Source organism: Labrus bergylta, chromosome 20 (assembly GCF_963930695.1).
Source record: "Labrus bergylta chromosome 20, fLabBer1.1, whole genome shotgun sequence".
Taxonomy (NCBI): Eukaryota; Metazoa; Chordata; class Actinopteri; order Labriformes; family Labridae; genus Labrus; species Labrus bergylta.
The window spans coordinates 9287623-9315108 of NC_089214.1; the positions used below are offsets into that span (position 1 = coordinate 9287623).

The 27486-nt window shown below is 40.5% G+C and overlaps 1 protein-coding gene across 1 annotated transcript in view; it reads right to left on the reverse strand.

Annotated features, from left to right (window-relative positions):
• Nucleotides 1-26178, reverse strand: part of LOC109993120 (sodium channel protein type 3 subunit alpha-like) — a 137657-nt gene extending 111479 nt beyond the window's left edge. Inside the window, exons 1-6 of the mRNA XM_065948947.1 lie at nucleotides 25377-26178; nucleotides 25058-25201; nucleotides 23885-24003; nucleotides 15595-15684; nucleotides 13424-13552; nucleotides 3172-3263 (exon numbers count right to left, since the gene is read on the reverse strand). Coding sequence (XP_065805019.1) covers nucleotides 3172-3263; nucleotides 13424-13552; nucleotides 15595-15684; nucleotides 23885-24003; nucleotides 25058-25201; nucleotides 25377-25592 — 790 coding nt within the window. The 5' untranslated portion in view covers nucleotides 25593-26178. The remainder of the gene's footprint in view (nucleotides 1-3171; nucleotides 3264-13423; nucleotides 13553-15594; nucleotides 15685-23884; nucleotides 24004-25057; nucleotides 25202-25376) is intronic.
• Nucleotides 26179-27486: the final 1308 nt, after the last annotated feature.

The following is a 27486-nucleotide window of genomic DNA, read 5'->3' on the forward strand; positions in this document are numbered from 1 at the left end:
GGGACGCAAGGATGCAATATTAATATGTATAGAAATGATACAGCGAGGGCAACAACTGCATAGAGAAAAAAATCACTCTTTAAATGACGAAAATAATTCAAAGTCTTGTTTAGTTACTTTGGATTTAAGGCTGCCCTTTTAAAAGATGAGCATTTGAATCGTTAGTCGAAAGAGTCGTCGACACATTTTGTCAGTCGAATTCCTGAAATTTTGAAACTTCTGAGCTGCACTGCATGAGCCACGATATGTCAAGCTGTAAACTTTACTTAGAAAAAAGACTATTCAGTCTTCACTTTTAACAAGACTGTTTGTAGGAAACAAAGTACATTTTGTAGGAAACTAAGTTAAATAAGAATAACATTCAGTGTCTTTGGGGGCTGTGAGCCGAGCTGCTGCTAACTTTAGCTCACAAACTCCCAATCAATCTCCATTTACTGATATTTTTTTAGCATTGGCAAGTTCATTTAAAACACTGAGAAATAAATATTTTTGAAATGTTTTCATGTCTGGCAAACACGGGATGTCAGTGGGAGCTATGAGCTGAGCTGTTGTTAGCTCATTCCTTTATCATTCACAGTTTACATGTTTTACCAGGAGCCACATTTTCTTCCAAAACAATCAGATCCACTGTTTACAACCATTAAAACGCTGAAAAGAGAAGTGTTGTGTTAAAATGTATGGTCTTCAATTGTTCTCCAGCAGAATTTGGGGGCTGCAGGCTGAGCTACCATTAAGCAAATGAGCTGAGTACATTTTCTCAGGTAAATGAAATTGTAAAAAGTGACTGTGACATCACTTTAAAAAAACAGGAAGATAATCACATGGAAAAGTTTTAATGTGTCAAGTTTTTACATGGCAGATAACGACTTTGGTGTATTTAAAGCTGCGTATTCATATGAGGAAATCTTGATTCGACTGACAAAATTCTGAGTCTTTAACAGCGCATATATATGTAGTCTTCTTCCATTTGAAACAAGCTACAAACTTCAAACTAAAGGGCAGCCATCTTTTTGCACCATAGTTACTTAGAGGACATTAATAACAAAAAACACATTCAAAGAAAATTAATATTACAGGCAATAGAAATAACTCTGCTGTGAGGAGAAAATCTCTCAATTTCAGGTGTTGTATAATGACTCATGCTGAAAAAAGTGTATATCTTGTTTTTTTTTTCTGCTTTTTTGGAATATGGATGTTTTCATCTGACAGCAGCTTTACATTTTTTGCAAAATACTGTGAAAAAAAAGTCATCATTAAAATCACCAACAAACTAAAGAAAAAACAGGCTGCAAACTTGCCATTCAAATACAGATAAAAACACACAAAACACACACACTAACACGGAGAGGAACATATGGTAAAAACAGCAGGACCAAAACACACTCAGAACACAAAGGGTGCAGACAAGTTGACAATCCTCGGCCGATCCCACCAAATCAAAGAAACAACCAGGTTTTCTCTAAAGTTAATTCATTAGAAACAGACGCGACACACTTTTCATCAGCGTCCAAAGAGTCTCTTTTGCTGGCTCGTAGGCTCAGCATTGTTCTGGTTCATATTGTAGCGTCTGTAGGCTAATGAATGAGCAGTGTGAAAAAAATATCATTTGTAAGAGCTGCATTTACGACATGCTTTCAATGTTTCTGCTGCTGAGATGAAGTTATAACACGTATCAGACATTGTTATAACCAGCTACGTCAGCATTAATATGTTGAAATAATATGTTGAAAAGAAAGAAGTTGTTAGCGCTGCATGCTAACATGCACAGTGGAAACATACAGAGGCTAGCCAGCAACAGATCTGAAGAAATAGTTCCATCTTTGAACTTCAATTATTAGTTTATTCTTTTCTGAACCAGGTTTTTTTTTAGGAGAAATACCTGTTTTCACAACAATTAAATATTTTCTTCTCTTAATGAGCAATGAAATAATTCAAACATTAGCTAGATTCAGGTTAGCATCGCTGCTCAGACGTAAGATCAGAACAGTCATTACAGACAGAGCTTGGCACATGACAATTCATCTCTTAAACGGTCATTATCGGCATGTCATGTTTTATTAACTTTTTATGTGGACATTATTTTAAAAAAAAATGGTTATCTGATCATTTAGCTTCTGGTAGGCTTGGTTTCTGTTAAGGATATTTTTTTGTTGCTTGAATCCACTTTTGCCAGATCAAGTCAGATGACCTATTTTGCTCCCGACTCTCAAAAGAGACGAGACTGCTGACCCTGTTGTTCTACCTTTTCTAATAACTACGACACCATAATGTGACCATGGCGGGGAGAGAAAGAAAGTCCTGTTTCTATTCAGGCTCTCATTGGCTAAAGATGCCTCGGAATAGTGAATGAAAGGTCCTGATTGGTCAAATGAGGTGTCAATCGACTGGTCAGAGGGCATGAATTAGTGTAGAGAATACAGTTGAAAATTGGGAAACCCTGCAGAAATTTTGAAGCAATCCATGGATCTTTATGGATGTTACATGTTTGTATTAAATATTTTTAACAGATTTGGATCTTGATGACCCTTTCTGATAGAGCAGGACTCTTTTTGTTGGAATATTATGACCAGAAGAGTACAGTAGACCTTCAGACAGAAGGGGAAAATATGCTTCTACTAAAAAGCGTTGAATCATTTTTTATTAGCTTAAACTCTTACTTGTTTTATTTGGATTTTTATATTGTTTTCTTCTGCCTGTGTCTCTAGGGCACTTTGCTCATCTTATGTTGTTTCAAATAGACATACATTTGTATTGACTTGTACTTCCGGAAAAACAGAACCAAAACAGTTGTAACTAGTTTTAAAAAGCATTTTGGTCATTAACACAAACGGAAATATTTAAACCAAATTGGCCTCAGTTTTATATTCAAAATGTGAATCAGTAAGAATTTTAATGAGCCGTTTTCTCTCCTCTTTTATTGTGTGAATTTTTAAAGGTAAATAGTGAAGTTGCTTTTTGCTGAGCCTCTGATGTCCACTCAAAGCTGATATCAGCAAGACTGTAGCGTTTATTTCTGCAGACCACCTATGCACACAAAAAATGTGTGTAAAGCATTCAGTAGGTGGTATGCAGAATGAGATCTCAAACAGAGCCCATGATTCAGAGCTTCCAGAAGGCTCCGGCTGAGAGGGGAGCGTTCGGTATTCACTCCCCTTGTGTTGGCGTCCTCACCTGGGATGACAGAGATGGTTTTGAGCGCTCGCAGTACCCTGAACGTCCTTAAGGCTGACACATTACCCAGGTCCACAAACTCAGTCACATATCTGCAACAGGCCGGGAGACAGAAGCACAAGAACAGACACACACAGAGGGGTATGACCACACTGAGCAACAACGAGCCAGCACAGAGGGAGAGAAGAAGAAGACTGGAGATACAGAGAGAGAAAGAGATACAGCAGAGACAGGCCGGGTTGGACGGCAACACTGGAGGTTCAAGCCAAACATCAACTTCATAAGAAGGGGAAATCTGATGGTCAAAGCTGCTCGCATGGATATTAAACTGGAGAAAAAAAAATCTATCTTGATAGTTCAACGTTTCCAAAGCAACATCAAAACAGATCCTTAAAGTTAAATAGATTTTTTTCACATGATTTACCCCACTAATTATCTTTGCAATTATAAAGCAACATTATCTAGGAATTTGGTTTGGTGCACTTTGGCGCCCACCAAAGGACATGAGTGCAACTGCACTGTAGTAAGCGACACATAGAGCTGTAACACCTTCCCCCGCGGACAACGTGTATTTGTTGACAAGCAGAGTGTAGCTTAAGAACCATGTCAACGTACAAGGTTCAGTAATATTACCGGATTTACTCTGTTACCGCCTACAGCCCGTTGTTTGAGACAAACTTGGGTTGAATGACTTTCTGCACCAGGTAAAGCTGCTAAACATAAGACAACGATGACACTGATCACCATACAGTCTAACTTTGTGTCAAAATCTGTTGTGAATAATTCCCAAAGTGGTGTGCACTCTGCTGGAGGATTGTTGCTTTCCCATTAGCTAAAAGACACAACAGATGATAAACCTACTCGCTGGTCCATTGTGTACCAGTTTGCAACCATCCAACAGCAACATAAGCAGCTCTACGTTGATCTTGCAGCCTACTGTTTTACAGAGCTCTCTCCCAAATAGAAAAAACCTTTCCAATATTCACTCTAGTCCAGCTTCTTGCTCGGTTACTCTCTCTTTTTCTCTGCAAAGTAAATGTGTTTCATTTGAATCTCCAGTTAAGTTTCATGTGTTCAGCTTTATTCATCGGACTTTTCCTTCTTTACATGTCTTCAGTTCAGACCAGGTGATTACACCTCAGACCCCTGATTGGCTAAAGAATGGGGAGTGGGCGGGGTTGGTACTGCAGGACATGGCAGACACTGGACGAACAATAGAGGACGTTCACGACGAAAGTCACGACGACGAGTGTTTGTTTATTTATTTTCGTCCCTTGTCGCCCCCTGGTGGTGGTGGTGGTGAGGCCTTACCTGGGATGACTGAGATAGTTTTCAGGGCTCTCAGCACTCTAAAGGTTCTCAGCGCCTGCAGGTTCCCTACTTTGATAAACTCTGTTAACAGCCTGTAGAGGGCAGTGTGGTGGTTGTCAACATACAACACAAGGAGAAAAACATAACAAAGTCTGAAAATACTGCAGTGAATTTATAGTCCAACCCTGACTTGTCAGAGCACAAACAAAACAAAAAAAAGTGTATGAATTTGAGATCAGTTTTAAAACATTGAAAAGTTAGTGTCAGTATGTTTGGGGGTTTCATTTAAGCGTGGCTCACACTGCAGGATAATCGGGTCGATTTGAGCCTTGATTCTTCCTTCCCGACAATCGCAGGATCAAGGCTGCTCAGAACCGATTATCTTGTAGTGTGAGTGGTACAAAGATCCAATCTTAACGTCCCAGACCTGACCGGCGATCGTCGGGGATGCCCCGATTTATTTCAAACATGTTTGATATTTAGAATTAGGGTCCGGCAGAAGTTGTGTGTGACTGCTCACAAGAGACAAGGGAGGAATGTAGGCATGGCGACCAGCGGCAGGAGGCAACCCGGTGTTTTTTTTTTTTTTTTTGGTACAGATCATCAGTGCAGCACTTTTCTGAAACTTGTATCCATATATCTACAATTGTATCTACTTTCCTTTATTCTACAACAACTTCCACTACCTTCTCTTTCACCAACCGCCGTCCGTTGGAGTTTTCAAATGAAACTTTATTAACAACGGTCATTGCTCTGTTCCGATTTCACTCATACAGTGTGAGCTCTCCGGCCATGTCCGACAATCGGGTCGTACAGTGTGAGCACATAAATCTCAAGGTCTGGTCGGGCGTCGTAAACGATTCAGTCGTACAGTGTGAGCTGACATGCCACCCCGACTTTTATACAATCGGGGATATATCGCACAGTGTGAGCCAGGCTTTAGGGAATTATTTTTCTAATATATTTGAAGAGATTTTTTATCAATCGAAAAAATGTTGTGTCATTTTGTGGTTTTCATTATTGTTTGTTATTTGAACAAAAATAATTTAAAACTCTAATCTTTGTTTGTAGCTAATATGGAGAAAGGGATCAGCTGTATATTTATACAGAGGAACAAATAACATGTTTTTACTGTCTAATATAAGTCGTCTTTATCTTGTAGTATGGTGGCTGATAAGTCTCTGAAAATTGTTCTTAAGAAATTAGAAAATATTTTCTAGAATTTAGATGAAGACAAATGTATTTTACTCTGTGTTTTCAAGCGATAACAAGCAAATGTATCTTGTTTCCTGTAGACATCCAGGAAGTGACTTGTTATCACGGGAAAACTGAAAACTTGAGATCTAAAAAAACCCAGTAATTACGTGGTTTCACAAGTAAAATAAAATGTATGTATGTCCCTTTAGGGCTTCTGTAGAACACCAAGAGGATATCAAAGGGCGTTTAAATTTATTTGAATGTATTTAATAAATCAAAATAAAGAACATTATCATATATCCAATTTACATGTTAATTGAAAATAAAGCAGTGATATCTGTTCAATCCAGACATGATTGAAAACAATAAAAACTCCATAAAAAAGCAATTACTTCCCAAAACAAACTGTCTATAATGAGTTTCAATTAGATGACAGTTTTGTACCCAGCCTGCCCGTGAGCGTCTCACTCCCTCAACCCCCTGCCTAAAATCGAATCAGCCGAGGCCATGAGAGGCAGAAGGGCGCCGGGCGACGACCGTTCTTTTGGGTCCCCTGTAAGATTGAGTCATCTGATCCCGAGCTGCTAACGGCCCGCCATTACGGCTCATATTTCACCAGCGCTGACTGGCAGGCTGATTGAATTACAGTGGAGGCGGAGGGTGGGAGTACGGCGGTCAGAGCAGGCCGTTTCCATGCAGGTAGAGACAACCAGGCGATAAAACCAGAGACACTTCACACCGGAGAGGGCAAGACGTCAGTGCTCGCCATGTGTCCATATCCAGCAAATGTTGTGTTCATTCTTGTTTATAATGGATGTTTTAAATATTTGAATGGGTCAGTTGGTAAAAAAGTTCTCTCTGTTTTTTTTATGATAGAAAAATAATTATAAGAAAATAATTTACACTACAAAGGGAAATCGAATTGGTTTAACACATCCTCAGCCGAGAAATCTCCTTCCTAAACTCGACTCAATGATACAAAAAATACAAGAGGCGAATGTGTTCGGCTTATGCAGGTGAAGCTTTTGTAGTTTCATAATCTTTCATTTTAACGTCTTCTGGGGGATTATCACAACAGACTGAAGAAGTGTCTGTAATCACTATCACTAGGATCTCTTGTAATTGTGTCGTTTTATCCACAAAGTAATTTATGTTGTTTTTAATTCCACCAATGTTTTAAGTTTTTCTTCATTTATTCTGTAGATCTTCCTTTTTTATTCCCTCATTGTTGTTTTTGTAAAGCACTTTGTAACGTTGGTTTTGATAAATGTTATACTAACAACTTCATCAACTCATTATTAACGTTGCAGTGAATCTTGACCTATTCAAAATTTCTACTATTCTGTATTTGTGCTGGCTCTGAAATATTTGGCTCTCTGTTGTTTTATTTATTCAAACCAAAAGTGCTTATTCATTGTTCACGCTTATTAATAACACCTAAGGAATATTTGCCTGACACATTTGGGCTTAAAGATGGAGGTGGACTCAGCTGGGTTAATCCCTTCCTCCTCCATGAACTGAGTCCGGCTGAACTTTCCTGCTGCGTCCATTTACAGGGACCTGTTTGATGGACTGCTAGCTAGGGTCAGTACCAGAATTCCTCTGATGGGCACCATCTAACAGCGTTCTGTTTCATCTGTGACACTTCTGTCCATCAGTCTCCACTGAGTGACAGTTTGACTGAATCTAGAAAGTCACACATCGACTCAAATCTGTCTTACTGCAGCACTGTGAATAAACAGATTTAGTGAGATTTAATGAGGACAAACTGGCTAAAAGGATGCTGAATTCAATTACAGTATGAAGAAGATATGTACACAGTTTGAAATACTCCTTTGTCATGTTTCTTTGCACAAAAACAAGCAAAGAAATGGACCATCTATTTATGAAGCAACTGTTGGCGTCAGGAGAGACTGAACTCTGAGAGGCAATCGTCCTTTCGAGTTGAAAAAGTTCTTGTTATGCTGTTATGATCCCTGTAATGGCTAAAGGACGAGTGGAGAAACAATAAAAAATAAAACTAAAGTTTAGTTGTAATTTTTATTCATGTGAAACGTGCAATATAAAGAAAGTTTTACTGTATTTAGAAACTCACAAATCAGCTGAATTAATCGGTCTTAAAACACTATGAAGCCAAAATAAACATCTGTTACTGTAATTTTAATCATATATGATCAGTCAGGTCTGTTTAATAATGTTAAATATGCTTGTTTTGTTAATGGAGTTTTGAATGGCTAAATGGCTTCTCATGCAGCATCACCATGTGAGCAATATTTTTACTTGTGAAAAAAAGCTTCTTGTGCTGGCGTCCACAATTAAGATGCTAGAAATGAGAGAGAGATTAATGAGCATTATTGTAATGCTCTTGTACAGGCAGGTTTCTACCTTACATCCAACCACAAATATTTGTTAAATTGAGTTGTTTCAAATCGGATTCAGTGCCAAACCTGATCGATTATGCTTTAGTATAACAGGGTGATATTTATTTTTTTAATGAGGATTTGCCGATGAGATTATGAAGATAAAAAGATAAGAGCTGTTGCACCTTTAAAGCTGTGAAAGTAGCTGACGAGTCTGCTGCTGCTGGTCTGTGATCACAACCATTAACATGTCATTACACCTGCAATATCAGGAACACGGGCAGGCCGAGTGTGTGTGCGCGAGCGTGTGTGTGTGTGGTGTTAGGGAGGCGGGGGATGATTTTAGACTCTGTTACCATGGGAATCCTGACTTGGTGGGAGGGGAGGTGAGCATCAATCAGCCATTTAGTATGTTTGTGTGTGTGTGTGTGTGTCTGTGTGTGTGTGTGTGTTTGTTTCAGGATGGGTGTGTCTATTTACTGACCATCACTCTGGTTTTAATAAAGCCGGGCACAGAGGGGTGATGTGTCAGGGGCGGAGAGTGTGTGTGCTTGCAGATGGTAAGGATGTGTGTGTGCTCATACATGGCATTTTTGTGTTTGTGTATGACCACACATAAAGTTAACAAGTTCTCCATCGTTGAAGTGTCTGTGTGTGTGTGTGTGTGTGTGTGTGTGTGTGTGTGTGTGTGCGTGTGTGTATGTGTGTGTAAAGAGGTGACTTATGTGTCCCTGTCCTGCTAAAGATCCATCTGACCGCAGGATGGCCCTCGGTTCAAGGACACACACACCTACTGACTTCATGTGCACTGGGTGTGTGCGCGCGCGTGTGTGTGTGTGTGTATGTGTGTGATCACCAAACATTACACACGATTCACACACCAGACGAAGGATGAGGAAAGAAAACAGTGTTGTGTTTTCTTTTGACGTTTTTTTTCTTCTCCATTTTCTAAATCAACTTTAAAGACTCAATCTCCCAGAATGCCTTTCTCACCGACGCTTAAATACAGCTTTTCTTATCCTTGTAGGGATAAAGTCTTAAGAGTCCAGAGTCATTAACCTGATTATTTCAGACCTCACGCTTAAGTTTTACATTTTTTGTTGTGTTGAATATTTTCAGGTGTGAAATAAATGAACAGTTTTAGACCAACTAAGCATCAGAAGACATTACATTTACATGTGTAAATCTACGCTCAGATAATAATTGGTGCTTGTAGACTTCTAAATCAAATCCTCAAATTAACAGCTTCATTTGTTCGTCTGAATTATCTCCACAGTCTCACTGCAGGATGCTTCTAATGTATCACGTTTATCTCACTTATATCTCACATGTTGTGTGGAAACCTGCTGAACCGTCTTTGTTTTTATTGGCACAGAAAACTACAAAAACTTTAGCCTCTTAAATGACATTAAAGGGGAAACAAAATGAACTCAAGCTTGTATTTGTTTTACCTTTAAATAATAGAGATATTTATTTGCATATCCTGTTGTAATTAGATTTAACTTTATTTTTGACGCCTACTATTTAACATAAAAACATGGAATGCATGCTAAATGGGCGGGAAGACTTCCATCCTGAGTGACACAAAGAGATCCAGAGAGTTAGATTATATTTAAGATTATTTTTTGACTAAACCTGACCACCCATGGTGTAGACGACAGCTTCTGAGCTACACAGCCACAGAAACAAACCCCAATAGACTCAAGACATTTCATCTAATGCCGGGTACAGAGTACGATTTTTGGACGTCCCAGACTAAAGATGATCAATTGTGGCAAAATTTGTGGTTGAGAGTCCAAAACTGTGGTCCTATACGTCGCATTGTGAGAGGGGATTAAAGATAACGTATCTGATGAATGTTAGGCAGCATCACCAAGAGGTGCCCACTTACCCTCACTTTTTTAAATATCACAGAAACAGAAAGTTCCACTGTGAGTAACACCAGATGGAACAAACTGTCACTTGCATTAAGTCCGTTCTAAATAAATAAGAGAAACCTAGAGGTGTGCTCTCCTGTTGTGTTGAACTTAACTCGTACTGAACCGTGACCTCTATGAACCGGTTCACCCTTCATAAAATGTAACGGTCTCTTTGTTAACCACATAAAGCAGCGGCCGATGATGTGCTGCATGCAGACAGAATGTAAAGTACACATCATCAGCTGGATGATTCAGGGCTGACTGTTTTAATGGCGAATTTGTCCTTTAAGTGGAGCCATCTCTCCCTCTGAGGGACTCGGCATCGGGGCGATTGGGCTCATTATGTAACTCTGCAGACGCGGCGGGACTCCCTCCACCCGAGGGCACCTTCATCAACACGCTTCAATTTAGCGAGCGGCCGCGGTGGAGGTGACACCGCTTCATTACGCCGGGCGCTAACCTCAGAGCTGAGCCGCGGGGTCAACTATTGATCCCATCAGTTCATCCTGATCATTTATCTTCCCGGCAGCGCCCCATGCTGAACGCCGACCCGCTCTGATTGATCGCCGCCTGATCGCTAACCAAACCAAATCGCAGTGATTTTCACATCAGTCACTCAGTTACTGAAGTGGACGGGTCAAAAGGAAACAAAGCAGTAGAGCAGGCACCGTCGAGAGGAGACAGAACTCCCAGCTGCGGTATCCGTCGAGTTCTTTTTGTGGCTTGAATTGACGGTTTGACGCTGGCTGATGAGCTCAGGGAGTTTAGGGAGATTTTCAAACCTGTAATTTGGAAAATGAGCGGCTGTCACAGAGAAAAGCACCTTTCTCTTTTCTCTAAAAAAAACACAGAGTAAAGTCGTATAATTCATCGAGTCCTCATCCAGCCAGAAAACTATTCACTCGTCCCTCTGAGGAGCTTCTTTTTTTTCTGTGCTTCCTGTTTTCTGTGTTGGCCATTAGTTTGTGTTTGTTTGTTGATTTGACTTTTATTTTCCTGTTATCTCAGTTTAAAGGAGCCGTACAAAAACATTTTCTGGGAGGCACTCAGCTCTCCTCGGATATCTGTGATACTCTGCTTCAAAAAGTGTCGTTTTTTTTCTCCAAAAGTATAGATAAACTGTACACAGAGCTGTTTCAAGGCAGAGAGGGGATTGTGCAATCATTGGACTGAACACAATCCAAGTAGGACAGCAGCAATATGTTGCTTCATGAGTCATAAAAGGAGCTTTCAGGTGGTTTTATACGTTCGTGCTGGAAGGGATTTTTACTCTACACACCTCATTATGATTTCACAGATCAAAATGTGAAGTTTAAGCGTCGCTTAACGCAAAAACTTTGTCTGAAAAGTTTGAAAAAATAATAATGAAAACCCTTTGTAAAGTCAAAGTGGAGCAGTTAGAGCAGAACTGTCTCCCTTTTGGGGCTTTCAAGGACACTCTGACTTTGAGTTTTTATTGCTGAAATTATTTCATTTCTGTTAAACTGTTTAAGATACAAAAAAGACAATTTCAGACTTCACTGTAAGAGCTGATTTCCTTTAAAATTATTATTATTATTATTTACAAAATGAGAGTTAGCATATGAGCTCAAATCTGCCCTGACAACCAAAGATTATTTTGTGACTTTAAGGATTTTACGTATACCTTTAATGACATAAACAGTCATCTTTATTTTGCTCTTTTTGAAGAGAAATCAACACCATGTACATGAATAGAGGATAAACAACCTTTTTTCTCTCTCGTCACCTCTGACCAGCTGACCAACAGTCTCATGGGAGCACACACAGGACAGACTGCAAGGTGATGGGATGAGTGATTCAGAGAGGTCAGAGGTCAGCTGGTCAAAACTGCTGAGAGTCACCGTCACGCTATTAACGCCATTTCATTTTACTGAAGTAAAAACCAAGTAGCAACCTCAATGCTGACAAATGCATCAATGTGAAACTGCAAAAATCTGCCTGCAGCCCTCTAACACAAATATTAGAACGTCTGCAGCAATACAAATGAATGTAGCCCGGTACAAAATACTAATTTGGTTTCAATAGAAATGAGAAATGAGATTTTATATTACAACCCTTTTGATTACATAAAGGCTAGAAGATATTCATAAGAGGCGGAGCTGAGTTGATTGACAGGTGAACACGTTGTGGCTCATTGTCTGGATGCTTAAGGCCCGCCTCAGCTCCACCAATTTGTCCGTTTCTAGGTGAACGAAAGTTAGAGTCCGCCTTTCCAATATGGTGACTGCCATTGTTGGGCTTTTCTGAAACCAATGGGTGACATCACTGAGATATGCCAATGTTTTATTCAGACTGTGGTTAAACCCCGAAAAATCATCTAAACAAATACCAGATTAACTTTGGCTGAAGAGTCAAATTAAAGTAATGAAGTAAAAAATGCAATAGCTTGTTTGATAATAATCAATAGAGGAAGCTAAAGTTAAGTGCAAGATTTCTCCAAATGTAAATGAAGATGTTGAGTACATGTAAATGTGCTGTGTCATTTTTCACCGCTTCGTTATGGAAACATAGATTGTCCTCACATCCTGGACTTATTTCTACCCGTCCTGTCTCACGCTCATTAACTTCATTAATGACACATGAATCTGCAGCCTCAAGTTTGTTCTTCATTTGGGTTTTTTTTCTCTCTGAACATTCGGACTGACAGCTCAATGGGACGCAGTCAGAGAGCAGAGTTTCAACTGACTTTGCAAATGTGTCTGAATCCAACAAACACGAGCGACTTCAGGCCGGACGCGTTCGACTCTGTGTACCTCCGCTGCAGAGACGAGCTTGTGTTAGTCTTTCTTTTTAATTCCACAGCTCTAATCCCGTCAGTACAACACAGGCCTGTCACACTCTGCTGCTCTGAGTCGCTCTTTAAAACTCACTCACTGATAAACTCCGCTCAGCTTTACTCTGCAGCTCTTTTCCTGCAGACGTTTAGCATTAAAAGCCCTGCATGGAGCTGAAAATGTTGAGTTACTCCCCTATCCTGAGGGGCTTTTAATGTGAAGCATGTACAGGAAATGTTTTAGTTTAGTGTAGCTTAAAAAAAATAAAGTTAAGGTCAAGTTTAATGGAGTTAGAGGTGATGCTTTTTTGTTTCTGTTTCCTCAACTCAGACCTGGAAACTGAACCTGATCTAAAATATCTCAACCAGTTTGTATGTCTGTTTGTAAAATACATCGTTATCATATAAGAGTTTGGTTATTTTCATTATTTATTAAAGTGATCTCAGGCTTAACCTTTTGAAAGCTGAGCTCAATTGTTTGCTTAATGCTGCTGCTCTGTGTGTGTGTGTGTGTGTGTGTGTGTGTGTGTGTGTGTGTGTGTGTGTGTGTGTGTGTGTGTGTGTGTGTGTGTGTGTGTGTGTGTGTGTGTATACAGTCCATTAGCATAATGATACATTAATAAATGTGTGTTTCTTGTGTTCATGTGTATGTATCTCATTTCTTGACTCACGCCATGACGATGACGCTGAAGTCGAGCCAGTTCCAGGGGTCCCTCAGGAAGGTGAAGGGTCCCACACAGAAACCCCTCGCCAAGATCTTTATGAGCGACTCGAACGTGTAGATACCTGTGAAGGTGTACCTGAGGGAGGGGAGGGAGGGAGGAAAGGAAAAAAGGAAGGAGGTTGAGGGAAAGAGAAGTAGAGAAAACAAAACCGGAGGAAGGAAGAGGATGAAAGAGTTATGGGAGAAAAAGACAAAGAAAGAGATTTTATGGAAAAGAAGTAGAAGAAGGAAGTAAAGAATAAAGATAATAAGAGGTGAATTAAGGTAAGATAATCAAAGGTTGAGAGGGAAGAAGACCAAAATGAAAATGAGAAATGAGTTGAGGAATAGAACAAAAAGAACAAATGAAGGAGAAAAGAAAATCAAAAGATGGAGAACAAAGAGAGGAAGGGATGGTAGAAATTAAATGTTGAGGATAAACAGAAAGTTGTAAAGGAGGAGCAGAAGGTGGGGGAATAAGGAGTGAAGGATGTGGGGGAGGAGAAAGGCAGGACAGGATAAAGGAGCGTGAAGAAAAGGAGATCAGAGAAGAAGAAGGGATGGGAAAAGAGAGAGAGAGAGAGAGAAGGAATAAAGGAGTGGAAAAAAGAGCAGAATGAATATTAATAAAAACAGCAGCGCTGCAGCCAAACATCCTTCATTTATTTATTTTGTCCCCAGAAACAAGTTTTGACCCGACGGGGTGTCAACTCAACCGTGCAGAGACAGACAGACAGGAGAGAGAGAGGCAGTCACGTCAGCAGCAGCTGCACAGCTGGAAGCCAGGGGGCAAAAATACATGTTTTCCCTCCTAACCCCGGTGTAAAAAGGTATTCAAATAGTTTCCCTTTTAGATTTGTGCCTTTTAGTAGATGCATATAACATTCTGCACTAGCCTCTTTTTAACCCGCGGTCCTATTTCGACATACGCTGGGGTCTAAAGGACAATCAGATGTCAAAAAGTTTTGGAATTGCTCCAGTAGATTGCTTCAGTTCACAAGTGAGCCAATTGAAGAACGTCCACTACAAGTTGTTTTTTTTGTCACCAACAGGCTCAGACTGTTTTTATCAACATCACAGAAAGGATCCCTACAGAGAAAGATCCTACATGTTCAAAACAAAGTCGATTTTTGTAACCGAAAATATACTATGGGCGCCCAGTGTCTATCAGTAAGTGTGTGCGTCTGATGTACAGGGAGAATGTTGTCTCTCTCATGACCACAGAGTGCACCTTGCCTGTTTTCAGCACTAGGACGCTGTGACTTTGGTAAAAGGCCGCGGTAATCTTGCATGAAGTGCGTACAGCTTTACGGCATCACTTCACACAGCAGCCTGCAGCTACAAAGCAGCCAGTTAGCCCATCTCTGTTCTGTTTGAAGAGAGCTTTGCAATCGCCCCATGATCTGTATCACAGCTAATAGGAAAGCAACAATCCAACAGCATAGTGCACATCCCTGTAGATACTATTCATAACAGATTGTGTCGTAACATTAAGCTGTATCGTTATTGGTGCAGAAAATCACCTTACCCAAGTTATGTCTTAAACAACGGGCTGTAGACGCCAGCAGAGTCACATTTGATCAAGAGCCAGTAAAATCTCCGAACCTCGTCAGTCGACATGGTTCTTGGGCTTCTCACAATGTCTTTGTGAGAAGCCTAAGAAGAAAAATAACATTAACACATTTTTTCTTTTATTTTTAGGACTTAGCCATATCAGTCTATTTTATGGCAGCTAGCTGAAGAAATCTTCAACAGCAATTCCAAAACAAATTGTGTCTCCTCGCTATTTAGACCCTCAAAGATAAAAAGTTCAATGTTTAAAAACAATGGAATTCCTCTAGGCCAGCAGTGCCTTCAAAATCCATTTCTGTAAATACAGACAAAAATAAGCGTACTTTTTAATACCACAGTTTGTGCCAAATGCTCAGCCAAACTTCCTCCCACCCTGTCTCATGAGTTGTTCCCCTGGACTGGATGCCATTACACCATCAGAACAAAGAGTTCAGGCTTCTGTTGGCAGCGTTGCATTCAACAGCAGTCGCACAGCCTGTGGGAATCCCCTACCATCCAAAGGTGATTCTGATTGGTGGACACAACTGGCAAAGAAAGAGAGGCAAACGGACAGACGGATGTACTTACTCCACGTATTTGGCCCAGTACGCCGGCTCGGACATGGCCATGAAGCAACAGTTGGTCAGGATGGTGCACATGATGAACAGACTGAATAATGTGAGCAGGTTAAGGACAAACAAGGTTCAAATCAACTTCACATATGCAGTTACAACAAATACACACATCAATCTTTTAATCTTTTATCATGCTTAAATGATTCAGCCCACAGACTGTATTTCAGTCAATTCAACCACGCCCCTTATCTAAATTATGCAAAACTATTAGCCTTAATATAACAGATATAACAGAAAATATAGATGGAGTTATAATAAAACATCATCAACCCCCATAAAAAGTGTACAAATAACAAAATGATATTCAGACCAAAGTTGTTTTTTACTGTGCTGTTAACATGTTTATTTATGCTGTAAAAATGGAAATGGGAATCTTAATTTGCTGGGCAGCCTCAAGTGGACACTCTGTGGAACTGCATTGTTTTGCATGTTTGGATTGGCATCATTTTTGCTGCTTGGTGAAAATCCAAAGTCCAAAGCCACCACGAAGGCTACATCAGTTATTTCAAAGCATTGGGATGCTCACAGGTAGTATAAGTACCAATAGTGAGAGTCAATTAGTAGGTGTGTGCTCAGGAGCCTGAAATTAGATCAGTCTCTCCCTCAATAAAATGTGAAGAAAACATGTCAAAGACTTAAAAGTTAGACCTGCTTTAAACTCAAATTAGTCAAATAGTTCAGTCAGGTGCCTGGTGGGCGGAGTTCAAAAGACAGTGAGTGTCCAAAAAGAGAATTAAAGGTGTCAATTTGATGTTCTTCTGTGTGATTTGGGGCTCTTAGTCACTGTGGCAAAAGAGCATGAGCTGAAATGTAAAACATAAATGTCCTCGATCGACATACTGAAGCTTGATCCCTCATTGTGAGTCTCTCCAGAGAGCAGTCAGCTGAACGCCCGATATGTAAATGCAAAGACGTGTGTTTTTGAGCGTGTGCAGCCTACAGGCCCAAGTGATTTTACATGTGCCCTTTTAAAAAAGAAATCCCTTTCACTGATTTCCCATCATAGCTAAATAAAGACGAAGTGAACTGAAAGGCTGTGCCGGGTTAGCATGTGTGCTCAGCGCTCCCTTCGACGCCTGCCACTTTCAATACAGCAAATTAATATGCCATTAACAGCAGCGATGGGCGAGCGAGCCCACTCTTGTCTAATCATCATATAATGGGAAGCAGTAACTTTCCAAACTGTCAGAAGGCAGAATTACATGTTAAATATCGCCTTCAGCTGCCATGTTCTGCAGCTACACGCGCTCAGGTGGGAGACACTTTGTGCAACCGGGCTCAGCTGTCAATCACGGCTATAAATGAATCATAATTATTGTAATTTGGCGGGAGGAACATGCTCCCTGTATGAGCGTGGCCCAAACTCCAGCTGAAAGTTGTCGGAGCTGCAGGGTAATTGTTGATTGAGTGCCGGCTGTAATGATGTTGTTGGAGCGCAGTGGCAGGCGGTGAGATAATACGGTTACAGATTGACAAACAACACAAATGTCCCCCGTTGCAACCGCTACCACTGCCGCCGAACCACGAGCTAATTATACCATAATGATAGCCCTGCTGTTGTGGACCTCCCAGGCCACAGTATAGTTAATATCATTACACCTCCCACATCCACAACAAGAGCTATACTCCTCCTTCTTTCCACATTTGTGTTACTCCCTCATTCTTTTCCTCCGTCACATCAACAGTAAACCTCGACACTTGGACAGTTAAACACTCCGTCATCCAAGTGTCAATCAAAACTCTTCAAAGTAAAACCCCTCATATTGGTCTTAATCCACTACTGACTCATCTTTTATTTGTTCAAATTTGCAGGAAGGAAAGAAAAACAGGGATTGAAGCAGGGTTGAATTCAGACAGCAAGTAAAGTCCTCTCAGCTTAAGACCAAAATCCAAAATAAAGGCCGAACAATATTCTATTTTAAAATGCAAACTAATGGAAATTTCAAACATGCGATTAAATGTGGTTAATCGTGATTAAGTATTGAAATTTAGCGATTGATTTCGATTAAATATGTTACCGTTTTACAGCCTTCAAACAAATTAATCAAACCTAGTAAACCACAACAAGGAGCATCAGTGTAAAAGTAGGTTTTAAAAAGTATCTTTAAGAAGACTCAGTGTAGCTAAATTGTAACACATTAAGGACTTTGAATCGAAAGGAAAATAAAACCAAAATAAACCCTAAATGTTATTTTCCATCAATCTGATGACTGTTTTGTCTAAAGAATGAATGAAAAGAGCTCTAAAGCTGGAGGAGGCAGGTTTTTAATGTCTTGTTTTGCTTGTTAAACACTTCAAAACCAGAATATTTGCTAGTATACACTATCAAAAAACTGTTCTTGAAATCTAATCGATAAATTGACCTATAATGTGACATGTCACCCTTTACATTGATCGTAGAGAGAGGGAGTCTGTCAGAGTCAACGGGACCTCTTGCTTTGCCAAAACACCCTCCAGAACAACGCGCATAAATTTGACATCATTAGCATAATGCTGATTCAGCGCTGACACAACAGTGACATCAATAAACAATAACACAATATATGAAACTCAATTAACAGGCCTGTGCAGGGGGCTGATTTTGGAGGTGTGTGTGTTTACCTGACAGCCATGCAGCAGTCTGTCATCCTGCTGATCAGTGGGAGTTTACAAAACTTCTTCTTCCATATCCTGTTTCATTAAAGTGATTCTTTTCACCCCTGAAAGTTCCACATTGTTTAAACTTGTCTGACATTAAGGGAAGGATCCCTACAGAATAAGAGGTTAACTCTTAAGAGTAAGATGTTTTTCAGCTGTTTATGCCTTTAATGGAGAGCTAGGACAGTGGATAGAGTTGGAAATCAGGGAGAGAGAGAGAGGGGAATGACATGCGGGAAAGGAGCCACAGGCCGGATCTGAACCTGGGCCGCCCGCCTCGAGGACCACAGCCTCCATACATGGGGCGCGTGCACCGACCACTGCACCACCAGTAAGATGTTTTTTTAACCTTTCACTGATTTACATAGCTCTCTTCAAAGCCACCAGACCCCATTGACAGACAGAGATATTTTAACTTGTAGAACACAGGAATTGCTGATTTGCTGCTGCCTACAAAAAGATGGTTTATTTCTTTTTGTGTGTTATTCATATATTGTTCGGTCCAAACGAACAATGCAAGACACCAAAGTCTAAGACTGATCCGATCAAACTAGAAAAGACCAGCAACTCTTGTGTCGAAATAGACGAGGAACGAGAAAGAAGGGGATTTTTCTCACTCAACAAAGGTTGATAGCTTGTTTTACAAATTTATAATGATATAATTATATCCATAACCGTGTTAAAATGTTGTGCTTTGACTTGTGTCAACAACACCGGGGAGAAAAACTTTATTCAGCTCACTGCTAGCCATTTATTGACGAGCTTTTGAGTGTTGGCATTTTAGACATTACAAAGCACCCCACTTATTTAATACTAAAAGCACTAGATGTCACACTGTTTGCAAGGGGAAACTGAAATTCACAGCGCGAAGAAGTAAATATTTAACGGATTCAGTGTGGACAGCGAGCCAGCGCTTCTGGCTATGCAACTCGAAATCCGACACATTGCGTGCCTTTAGGACGTGGTGTTATTTGTCTGAGATATTACACCAACACGCTCCAGTCAGAGCACCGCGGTCAACACACTAGATGCTCTAAGATGCTCCTACACACAGGTTTCAAACCTGCGGTGAAGTGACAGAGCATTTGTGTTGGCTGCTCCAAATCTGAGGAAGTTTGACCCTGAGGGAGACGCAGTGCACGTTGAAAAGTTAATCTTTTGCACCTTAACAAATGAACTCATTGGTTCGTATGCACCAGTATTTTCTTTGGATTCTGTCCATTGAGTCGTCTGTTTAAACTTTGACCTGACTTCTGATGTGTTACAGGTAGTCAGAGAAACACAGGCTCAAGCAGATTTGTTGCTCAAGTTAAACTATACAATACTTATACTTTATCTATAATGGATTGTTAGCTTAGCTTTTATGAAAATATCGTTAGATTACAGCCAAGAAGGGCTGATCTTTAGCATTGACACGTTCTGCATGTTTTTATTTGCTCTCTGCCTGACCATACGTAATTGGTCGATACAGATCGGACTACAAATGTACAACAAAAAATAATCAGAACACTTTCCATAATGAAAATCCCCCCTTTTACAGATTCTATATTCTTATGTAGAATCTGTAAATAGAGATTAAACAGAGCTTTTTTGCAGCACTTCCTGGAATCCTGTGTCAAAACTCTGAGTTAAAAAGCAACACATCACTAGTACTGTGCAATCACTGTAGTATGGAAGTGGTAACACATATATGTTGTCACAAAGCTTGCACAAACTCAACATAACGGCTCAGCCACAACGACACAAAGTGAGTAAATTACTGACAACGTCAATTCAACAAGAACATCCACACACACACACACACACACACACACACACACACACAGACACAGCTGGTGGATTTGGTGCAGCCTTACTGATGGATTAACGTGGTCCCAGAGCAAAGCCTCATGGGACACTCAGTCAACTGTGTGTCCTCCAGACAAAAAGGCCCTCTGGGAAATGTAGTCAAACATTGTTTTGTGTCACATACTACAAGCAGTGTCGATACTGAGAGAAACACACAGCCCACATCTTTGTTTTCTATTAACAGAACCGTGTGTTTTTGTGTGTTTGATGGAGTGTGTGTGTGTGTGTGTGTGTGTGTGTGTGTGTGTGTGTGTCCACCTCACACCAGCGCTTGTCATTGTGGCGCCAGCGTGGTTGGGCATGAATCCAGGACACACTTGAGCTCACACACACTTATAAAAACACTCATACACAAACACACACACACACACGTATTCAAACTCCACTTCACTTTTAGACCACAAACAGAAACTGCCCCCCTCCCACACACACACACACTTGTTCTAATTTTTTCTTTTTGTCTGATTACAACACACACACGTTGCACATCAGCAGCGCCACACCTCCGCCGCTGACCTCTTCCCCCTCTTATCCCCCCCGACAACAGCAGCGTGTCCGCCGGCTCGACATCTCTCAACACCAGCAGCCGTGTCCAGAGGTAAAAATAGACGAGTGTGAGGTGAGAGGATGAGGTGGGAGGGGGGGCTGTTGAGTTTTGGGTGTGAAGTAATATCTGTCATATTGGCTCGGCGTCTGGAGCCAAAGAGGGACGCCGGCGTGAAGTCTGAGTGTGGCGTGAGACTGGCGGCTCGCCAAAATCTCAATCAGGAGTCTTTGAAGAACATTTGGAATTCAAGTTCAAATGCTTTGACGTGATTTCAGATATGATGAAAAAGTTGAATTTAAGTTTTTTTATGTTAAAGTTAAGAAAGTTTAAAAAATGAAAAGAATTGTCTAAAACTTGGAACTTTTTCAGTAGCATGTTTCACATTCTTTGCAAAAAAATTATGACTAAAATGTCAGATTAAAAAGTTTTGTTCTGTTTTTTACATTTTTGGGGGGGGTCCTACATTTGGGCCTAGGATATATACAAACAAAATGAACAAACACAGAGGATATTACATTCTGAGAGTGGTCTAAACTCAGGGTGCTACAGAACACAAACCAGACAGAGATCTGCGTGTCTGTACAGTATGTTAATTCTCCTGAATGTGTGTGTGTGTGTGTGTTTGCGAGGCTGAGTAGAGACTACCTTGATGGGAAATATTTACTGGTCATGTTTATAGCTCGTCGGACAGCTCAAGATGATATCTGGCTTAGAAATACGAGCGTAAGGATGAGCCCTGTGAGTCTCACACTCACACACATATTCACACACTCACGCACACACACACACACACGCAGTTGACATGATTGGTAAATACACGTCATTCCTTCTCTTGTGCCTGGAAAGCGTCCAGCAGTCGGTGTAAACTCGCCTGACAGTAGATTCAGGAGGTTAAGAGAAGCGCTTCAGTGTTGTTTAAACATTTGATGATTATTAGATTAAATATTAAATCCAATAAATGTTTTTTTTTCATGTGATGCTGTTTATTACTTTTGTTAAAGTGACTCATGTTTGTATTTATCTCCTCTTCCTTTATGTCGACCACAATATATCTTTTTAATGGAGATTTTACAAAATTGTTCCACATAGCCTCAAACAAAGCATTAATTTTTAACTACGGTCCTTCTGTTGTCATAAATAAGTCAGGCTGATAACTACATCAAGTTCAGATTGTGTCAGTGTATTTATTTAGAGGGCCTAGTCTGCCACTAAACCAACATTCAGATACTGACATCAATCAGGGTAACTTTAAATGACTATAGATACATTTAATGAGTCATTTAAACCAATTAAAAAACCTGTATAAAGGACAACATAGATAAATGTAAATAGATCTTATAACTGAGGCCTTTATGACTCAGGAGTATTATTTATCAACACCTCTATAAACTGTCTTAAAAATCTCTTCACTAACTTTAGTAAGGTTTGAAAAATGATAAGGAAATTCCTGTATTTTATTTTAATAACTGTTGCTCGTTTTTCAGATATTTAAGGTCTATGGTCATGCACAAGACTTGAAACTGTTTCAGTAAATATCTTCAGCCTGATGACCAGATGTTCTGACGTCTTTAATTTCTTTGTTTAGACCTCTCAGAAACTCCTCGATGTGTGAGCAAAGATGAAAAGCTCCGAGCTGCTGTGAGTTGCACCTCTGCAGGAAGTATGATAAACAAGTTATGGACTATTAAAAAAAAAAGGGATCATACTATCTGGTATAATACATCTACATATCCCATAAAACAGTGTAAACTTAAGGTTATGCTTTCTTATAAGCTGATGATTTTACTTGTTCCAGTTTTCAAGGGCTGCAGCACCCTCAGCACCCATTCTTTCCTGTGTCCCTCTTCAGGTCAGAAGATATTCAAAAATAGAGCTCAGGTCTAAAAATACCTACATTCCTCTTTAATCTGACTACAATGATGGTTTTGTCAGTGTTGAGCGTTAGCATGTTAGCATGCTGTTTACCATCACTCAATGTAGTGTAAGCTAAACAGTTAGCACAAAGCTCATCACTCAGCGCTGTGTATGCTAACATGCCAACAAAGAGCCTCCGAACATTCAAACTGTTAGCATAGAACTCGTCACTGAGCGTGCCGCAGCATCAATATACCTGTTAACACACCATCAATCACACATTTACACACTTACTGTTGTACCAAATGTCACACACACATCCTTTACCTCCTGCTAAAAGGAAACCTCAGTTACAGTTAATACTTCTACGACTTAAACAATGTCTGTTTAAAAGTTCAAGAGCAATATCTCTGAGAATTAATGCTGAATAATTGTCAAAAGGGGAAATATTTCTTACAAGGCAGAACTGTAACTTCCACTCATGGAATTAGCAGTTAATTGTTTTTCAAGAGAAGCAAATTGATGTGCTAACTATCCGAGGAGTCCAAAATGCTAATGTCATTTGACTACTGTAACAGTCCAAAAACATGAAGAACACACTGCAGAATATTTTGTTTATTTTCATCAATGGCTAAAAATAAGTTTAATTCTCAAAACAACAAAGAAAGCTCAGAGCGCAAAGTAGTTAGAAAAAAAAAATTGTAGTAGAAATAACTTTTAATCTATTGTGCATTATTGTGCATTATTTCATTCGTCTAGAAGGCCACAGAACTAACTCCATTCTTCTCTGAAACCAGAACCTTCTTCTCAGGCGCTGTTAGGGAGTAAACAACCTTTAAATTGCTTTACATGTGTACAGTTAAGTGGGTCCTCTACAATACATTCTTTTTTTTGTGTTTTCTCTTCAAACTCACCCCATCATGTTGTGTCGATGTGATTCAGAGTCAAACATCATGATGGGATTCATCTCTGCAAACAGTGAAACATCGACCAGGCTGCAGACGCCTGCAGACATGAAGCACTCCGCCTGCTTCTGTTTGTTTACACAACAACAACCAAACTGCCGTCAGGGTGGCCCGATCGCGCACACACACACACACACACACACACACACACACACACACACACACACACTGAACCCCCATGCTTCAGGGACACTGCTTTGTATTTGACCTTTCACCTCTGACCTCCCTGCAGCTTCGTCCATACAGCCAGTAGATCACAGCTCTGTTCAGATATCAGGAATACGCACAGTAGCAGCATCCTGTGTGTGTTTATGTGTTTGTGTGTGTGTGTGTGTGTGTGTGTGTGTGCATGTTTGTACATACTGTATATATAAATATATATCAAAGGATATGAGTGGACGAGGATCCTGATGGCGATTCTGCGGATGGGGTGAAATGGGCTGAAGATGTAGAGAGCTGAAGTGGCACTGAAACGGAAGATGGCCTTCCCTTTGTTCAGGACTATGAAGGTCTGCAGGAAAAAGAGAGAGAGAGAGAAAGAGAGATTCAAGATACAGGGACAGATATTCTGAAATACAAAATAACCTCAAAACAATCGGTATTTATTCACAGTAGAGGTTTTGCGCTAGCAGCGCACATGTTCAATACGCTCTCATTAACAGCTGTTTTTTTATCCCTGCGCTCTCAGTTGGAAACAGTTCAACATTCAGAACAGCACCACACTCATCAATGTCTTCTCCCTTAATAACAAATCAAGAATGGGCAATCTAAAACAGACCTAACATCATTACCTATCATAAGGGAGGGAGTTGGAGGTTAACTTTTGTAACTTAGCAACAACGTTTGTGAGAAGCTCTCTGAAACTAAGGTCCTGAGTACAGAAAGCATTTTGGACACAGGCCCTAATACGCGTCATTCAGAATATTCATATCGTAAAACTTAAATGTAGACTATCTAATTATAGACTTCCTTAAAAATGTCAGAACTCCCCTTTTGGGTTTGTTGTTCTAAGTTCTGTGTTCACACTGAGGGGACGGCAGTGAAAGACCAGATCTTCCTGTAACCTGCTCATAAACTTCCCAGATATGAAAAAGATCCATAAACTTGTAGCGTTTAGATGTTTCTGGAAAAATGCCCCATTGTCCACTGAGTATACTAACAACTAAGAAAAAGCTTCTAGAAATAAGACCAAACATTAGAGTGAAAAAACCTGACGGCTACAATAATAACAAGGTGTAAGAGCAAGAGAAGAGACAAACTGTGTCAGACACATATAAACACACACACACACACACACACACACACACACACACACACACACACACACACACACACACACACACACACACAGATCACTCCCCTCCCCTACTCTCCTGTGAAGTAGGTTACCAAAAATTAAATTCATCTTCCACAGATTCTCCAACAGAAGAGTCGGGGCATTTCCAAAATCTGTCACCCACAAACACTAGAGCAAACACACACACACACACACACACACACACACACACACACACACACACACACACACACACACACAACACACACATACACTCTGGGTCACCTACCCTCCTTTCTTTGAAGTAGTACTGGTCGATGTCTTCCAGGGGAACGCCCACCAGATGAGACGGGATGTCGGCGAAGATGCGCGGCAGCTGTTTTCCTGCCTCCAGGTCGGGCCGGGGCCGGGGGAGCACCACGTCGCCCAGGTCCTGACACACACACACACACACGCACACACACATAACATCAGAGTATCAACACCCACCCAAAATACTTCCAATCTGCGTACTGAAGTTGCTTTACAACTCTTCCTTTTATTCAAGTTCTTACCCCCAACATCTTGTCCTCTCTATGTTGTGCGTGTGTGCGTGTGAGTGTGTGTACCTCCTGGTAATGTTTGTTGCGTCGGGCCTTCTCCTGGGCGATGCGCTGCTCGATGGCCGCCAGGGAGTCCGGCGTGAAGCGCTGAAAGCTCTCTGGTCCCATTGGAAACACACAGCCAGCCATCTTCTCATCCTGATCCTGCTGCTGACTGGCCCAGTATACCAGCTGCAGATACAGAGACAGGAGCTTTGTATGAACAATCATCCCCCAATTCATCTACGTGTGCAAAACTAACATTGATACAGAGCTGTTTTTTACATATTTTGGCGGCCTAAATAACTTATAGCCTCAAACAAGATTTGGAAATGTTTCAGTAGATTTCTTCATACAGAGACAGACGTCAGATTCAAACCCAGTCTCACGAGGACTATCGCCTCTGTTCATTGCGAGACATAACCGTTAGGCTAACTGGCGTCCTGAGATAGAGCTTTTTGTTAAGGAGCAAGATGATTATTTTTTAAACCAGATACAGCTGTTCTGACAAAATCTTCAAAGCCACCAGACATCATTGATAAAAACAGTCATTTTACTTTGCAGTTGTGATCGTCTGCCACTCCCTCCTTTGGTTTGTTTCTTTGTTTGCTTGTGTTGATTTGCATTTTAGTTTACACTTGAAACCACCAAAGTCACACAACAATGTACAATAATCAGGCAACTGAGGCCACAGTAGACCAGCAACTCCTGCTTTCTATGAGGCAAAATGATTGTTTTTGTCAAAGGAGTTTGGTGTATTTAAAGAGAGTGGGATGTAACAGCTTCTTTCTGGTGTTCAAAATGATCTTCCTCTTAAACAAAAAGGTCTATGACTGTAGGGATGCTTTCTGTAATGTTTTCAGACACTTCACAATCTGAACTTTAAGTGGATGCACTTTGATCAGGAACATTTGCCCTAAAGGATTACATTGCAGCCATTTCAGCCTGTTTCAATGCTGCAAGTTGAAGAATCCTACCGGAGCAAATCCAAAACATTCTTTAACCAATTAGTCGTATAAACCTTCAAAATCAAAGAATGAATAGAGCCCATTAAGTACTCCTTAATGATACAAAAGGTAAACCGGTTTTTACCGTTTTTTACCTTCTTTATCATGTATCATTACCTTGTGCACAAATCTATTTTCATAAAAGACATGTTATTTTCCCCCCATGGGAAAGCAAATCCTTGCAGGCCAAAAGTGAAAGGTGGGTGTCTAAATACTTTGTCTATATTACGTTTCATTATTCATGTATCAAATAACTATAGGGTGTCCGGGTAATAAAGTGCAGGCCTTCAATAGTGTCTCATTAACACTCAGAAACAGGGCGATCAAGGATAGAGTTACACTGATAGAGAGTGATTATAGGGTTACACAGTGAGAGGAGGGAGTTTGAGGAGAGCAAGACTGACAAGGTGTGAGTGTGTAACAGGTCTGTGTGTGTGTTTGTGTGTATGTGTGTCCAGACCATCTGCCTTGGATCCTAATTGAATGATTAGACAGGCCTCGTTTTTCAACCCTTCATGCATTTATTCTTCACAGCTCCCAAATCTGATTTCTGAAGTGTGTGTTTGTGTGCGTGCGTGCGTGCGTGTGTGTGTGTGTGTGTGTGTGTGTGTGTGTGTGTGTGTGTGTGTGTGTGTGTGTGTGTGTGTGTGTGTGTGTGTGTGTGTGTGTGTGTGTGTGTGTGTGTGTGTCCACATCAAAGGGAAATCGAGCTCTGTTTTCCATTCTTATCAAAAGCTGTCATCCACTTCCTCTCTCTCTCTCACACACACACACACACACAGATCATGTACAGTGGCTCCTGATGAGATGTTCAGTCCTGGTTTCCATTCTGCTCTGACACTCGGTCACGTACACTCCTGTTTGTTCACCTCCTTACTTGACAAATGATAAATGACTGTACCAAGAAACAATGCAAACTTCAAGTTCTGACGATGTTGACTGAAAAGGTCGTCACATTATCATCATGAAACTTGTGCAAAAATAAATACAACTGAGAATGACCTATATAGGATTTTTTAGAGCAAAACATACCAATTTTACCAATATGACTGCAAACATAGGTACATATTAAGATGCATAATAAATCAGGGCTATCGGCATTGAGAAGTTAATCAGAATTAATCAATGCA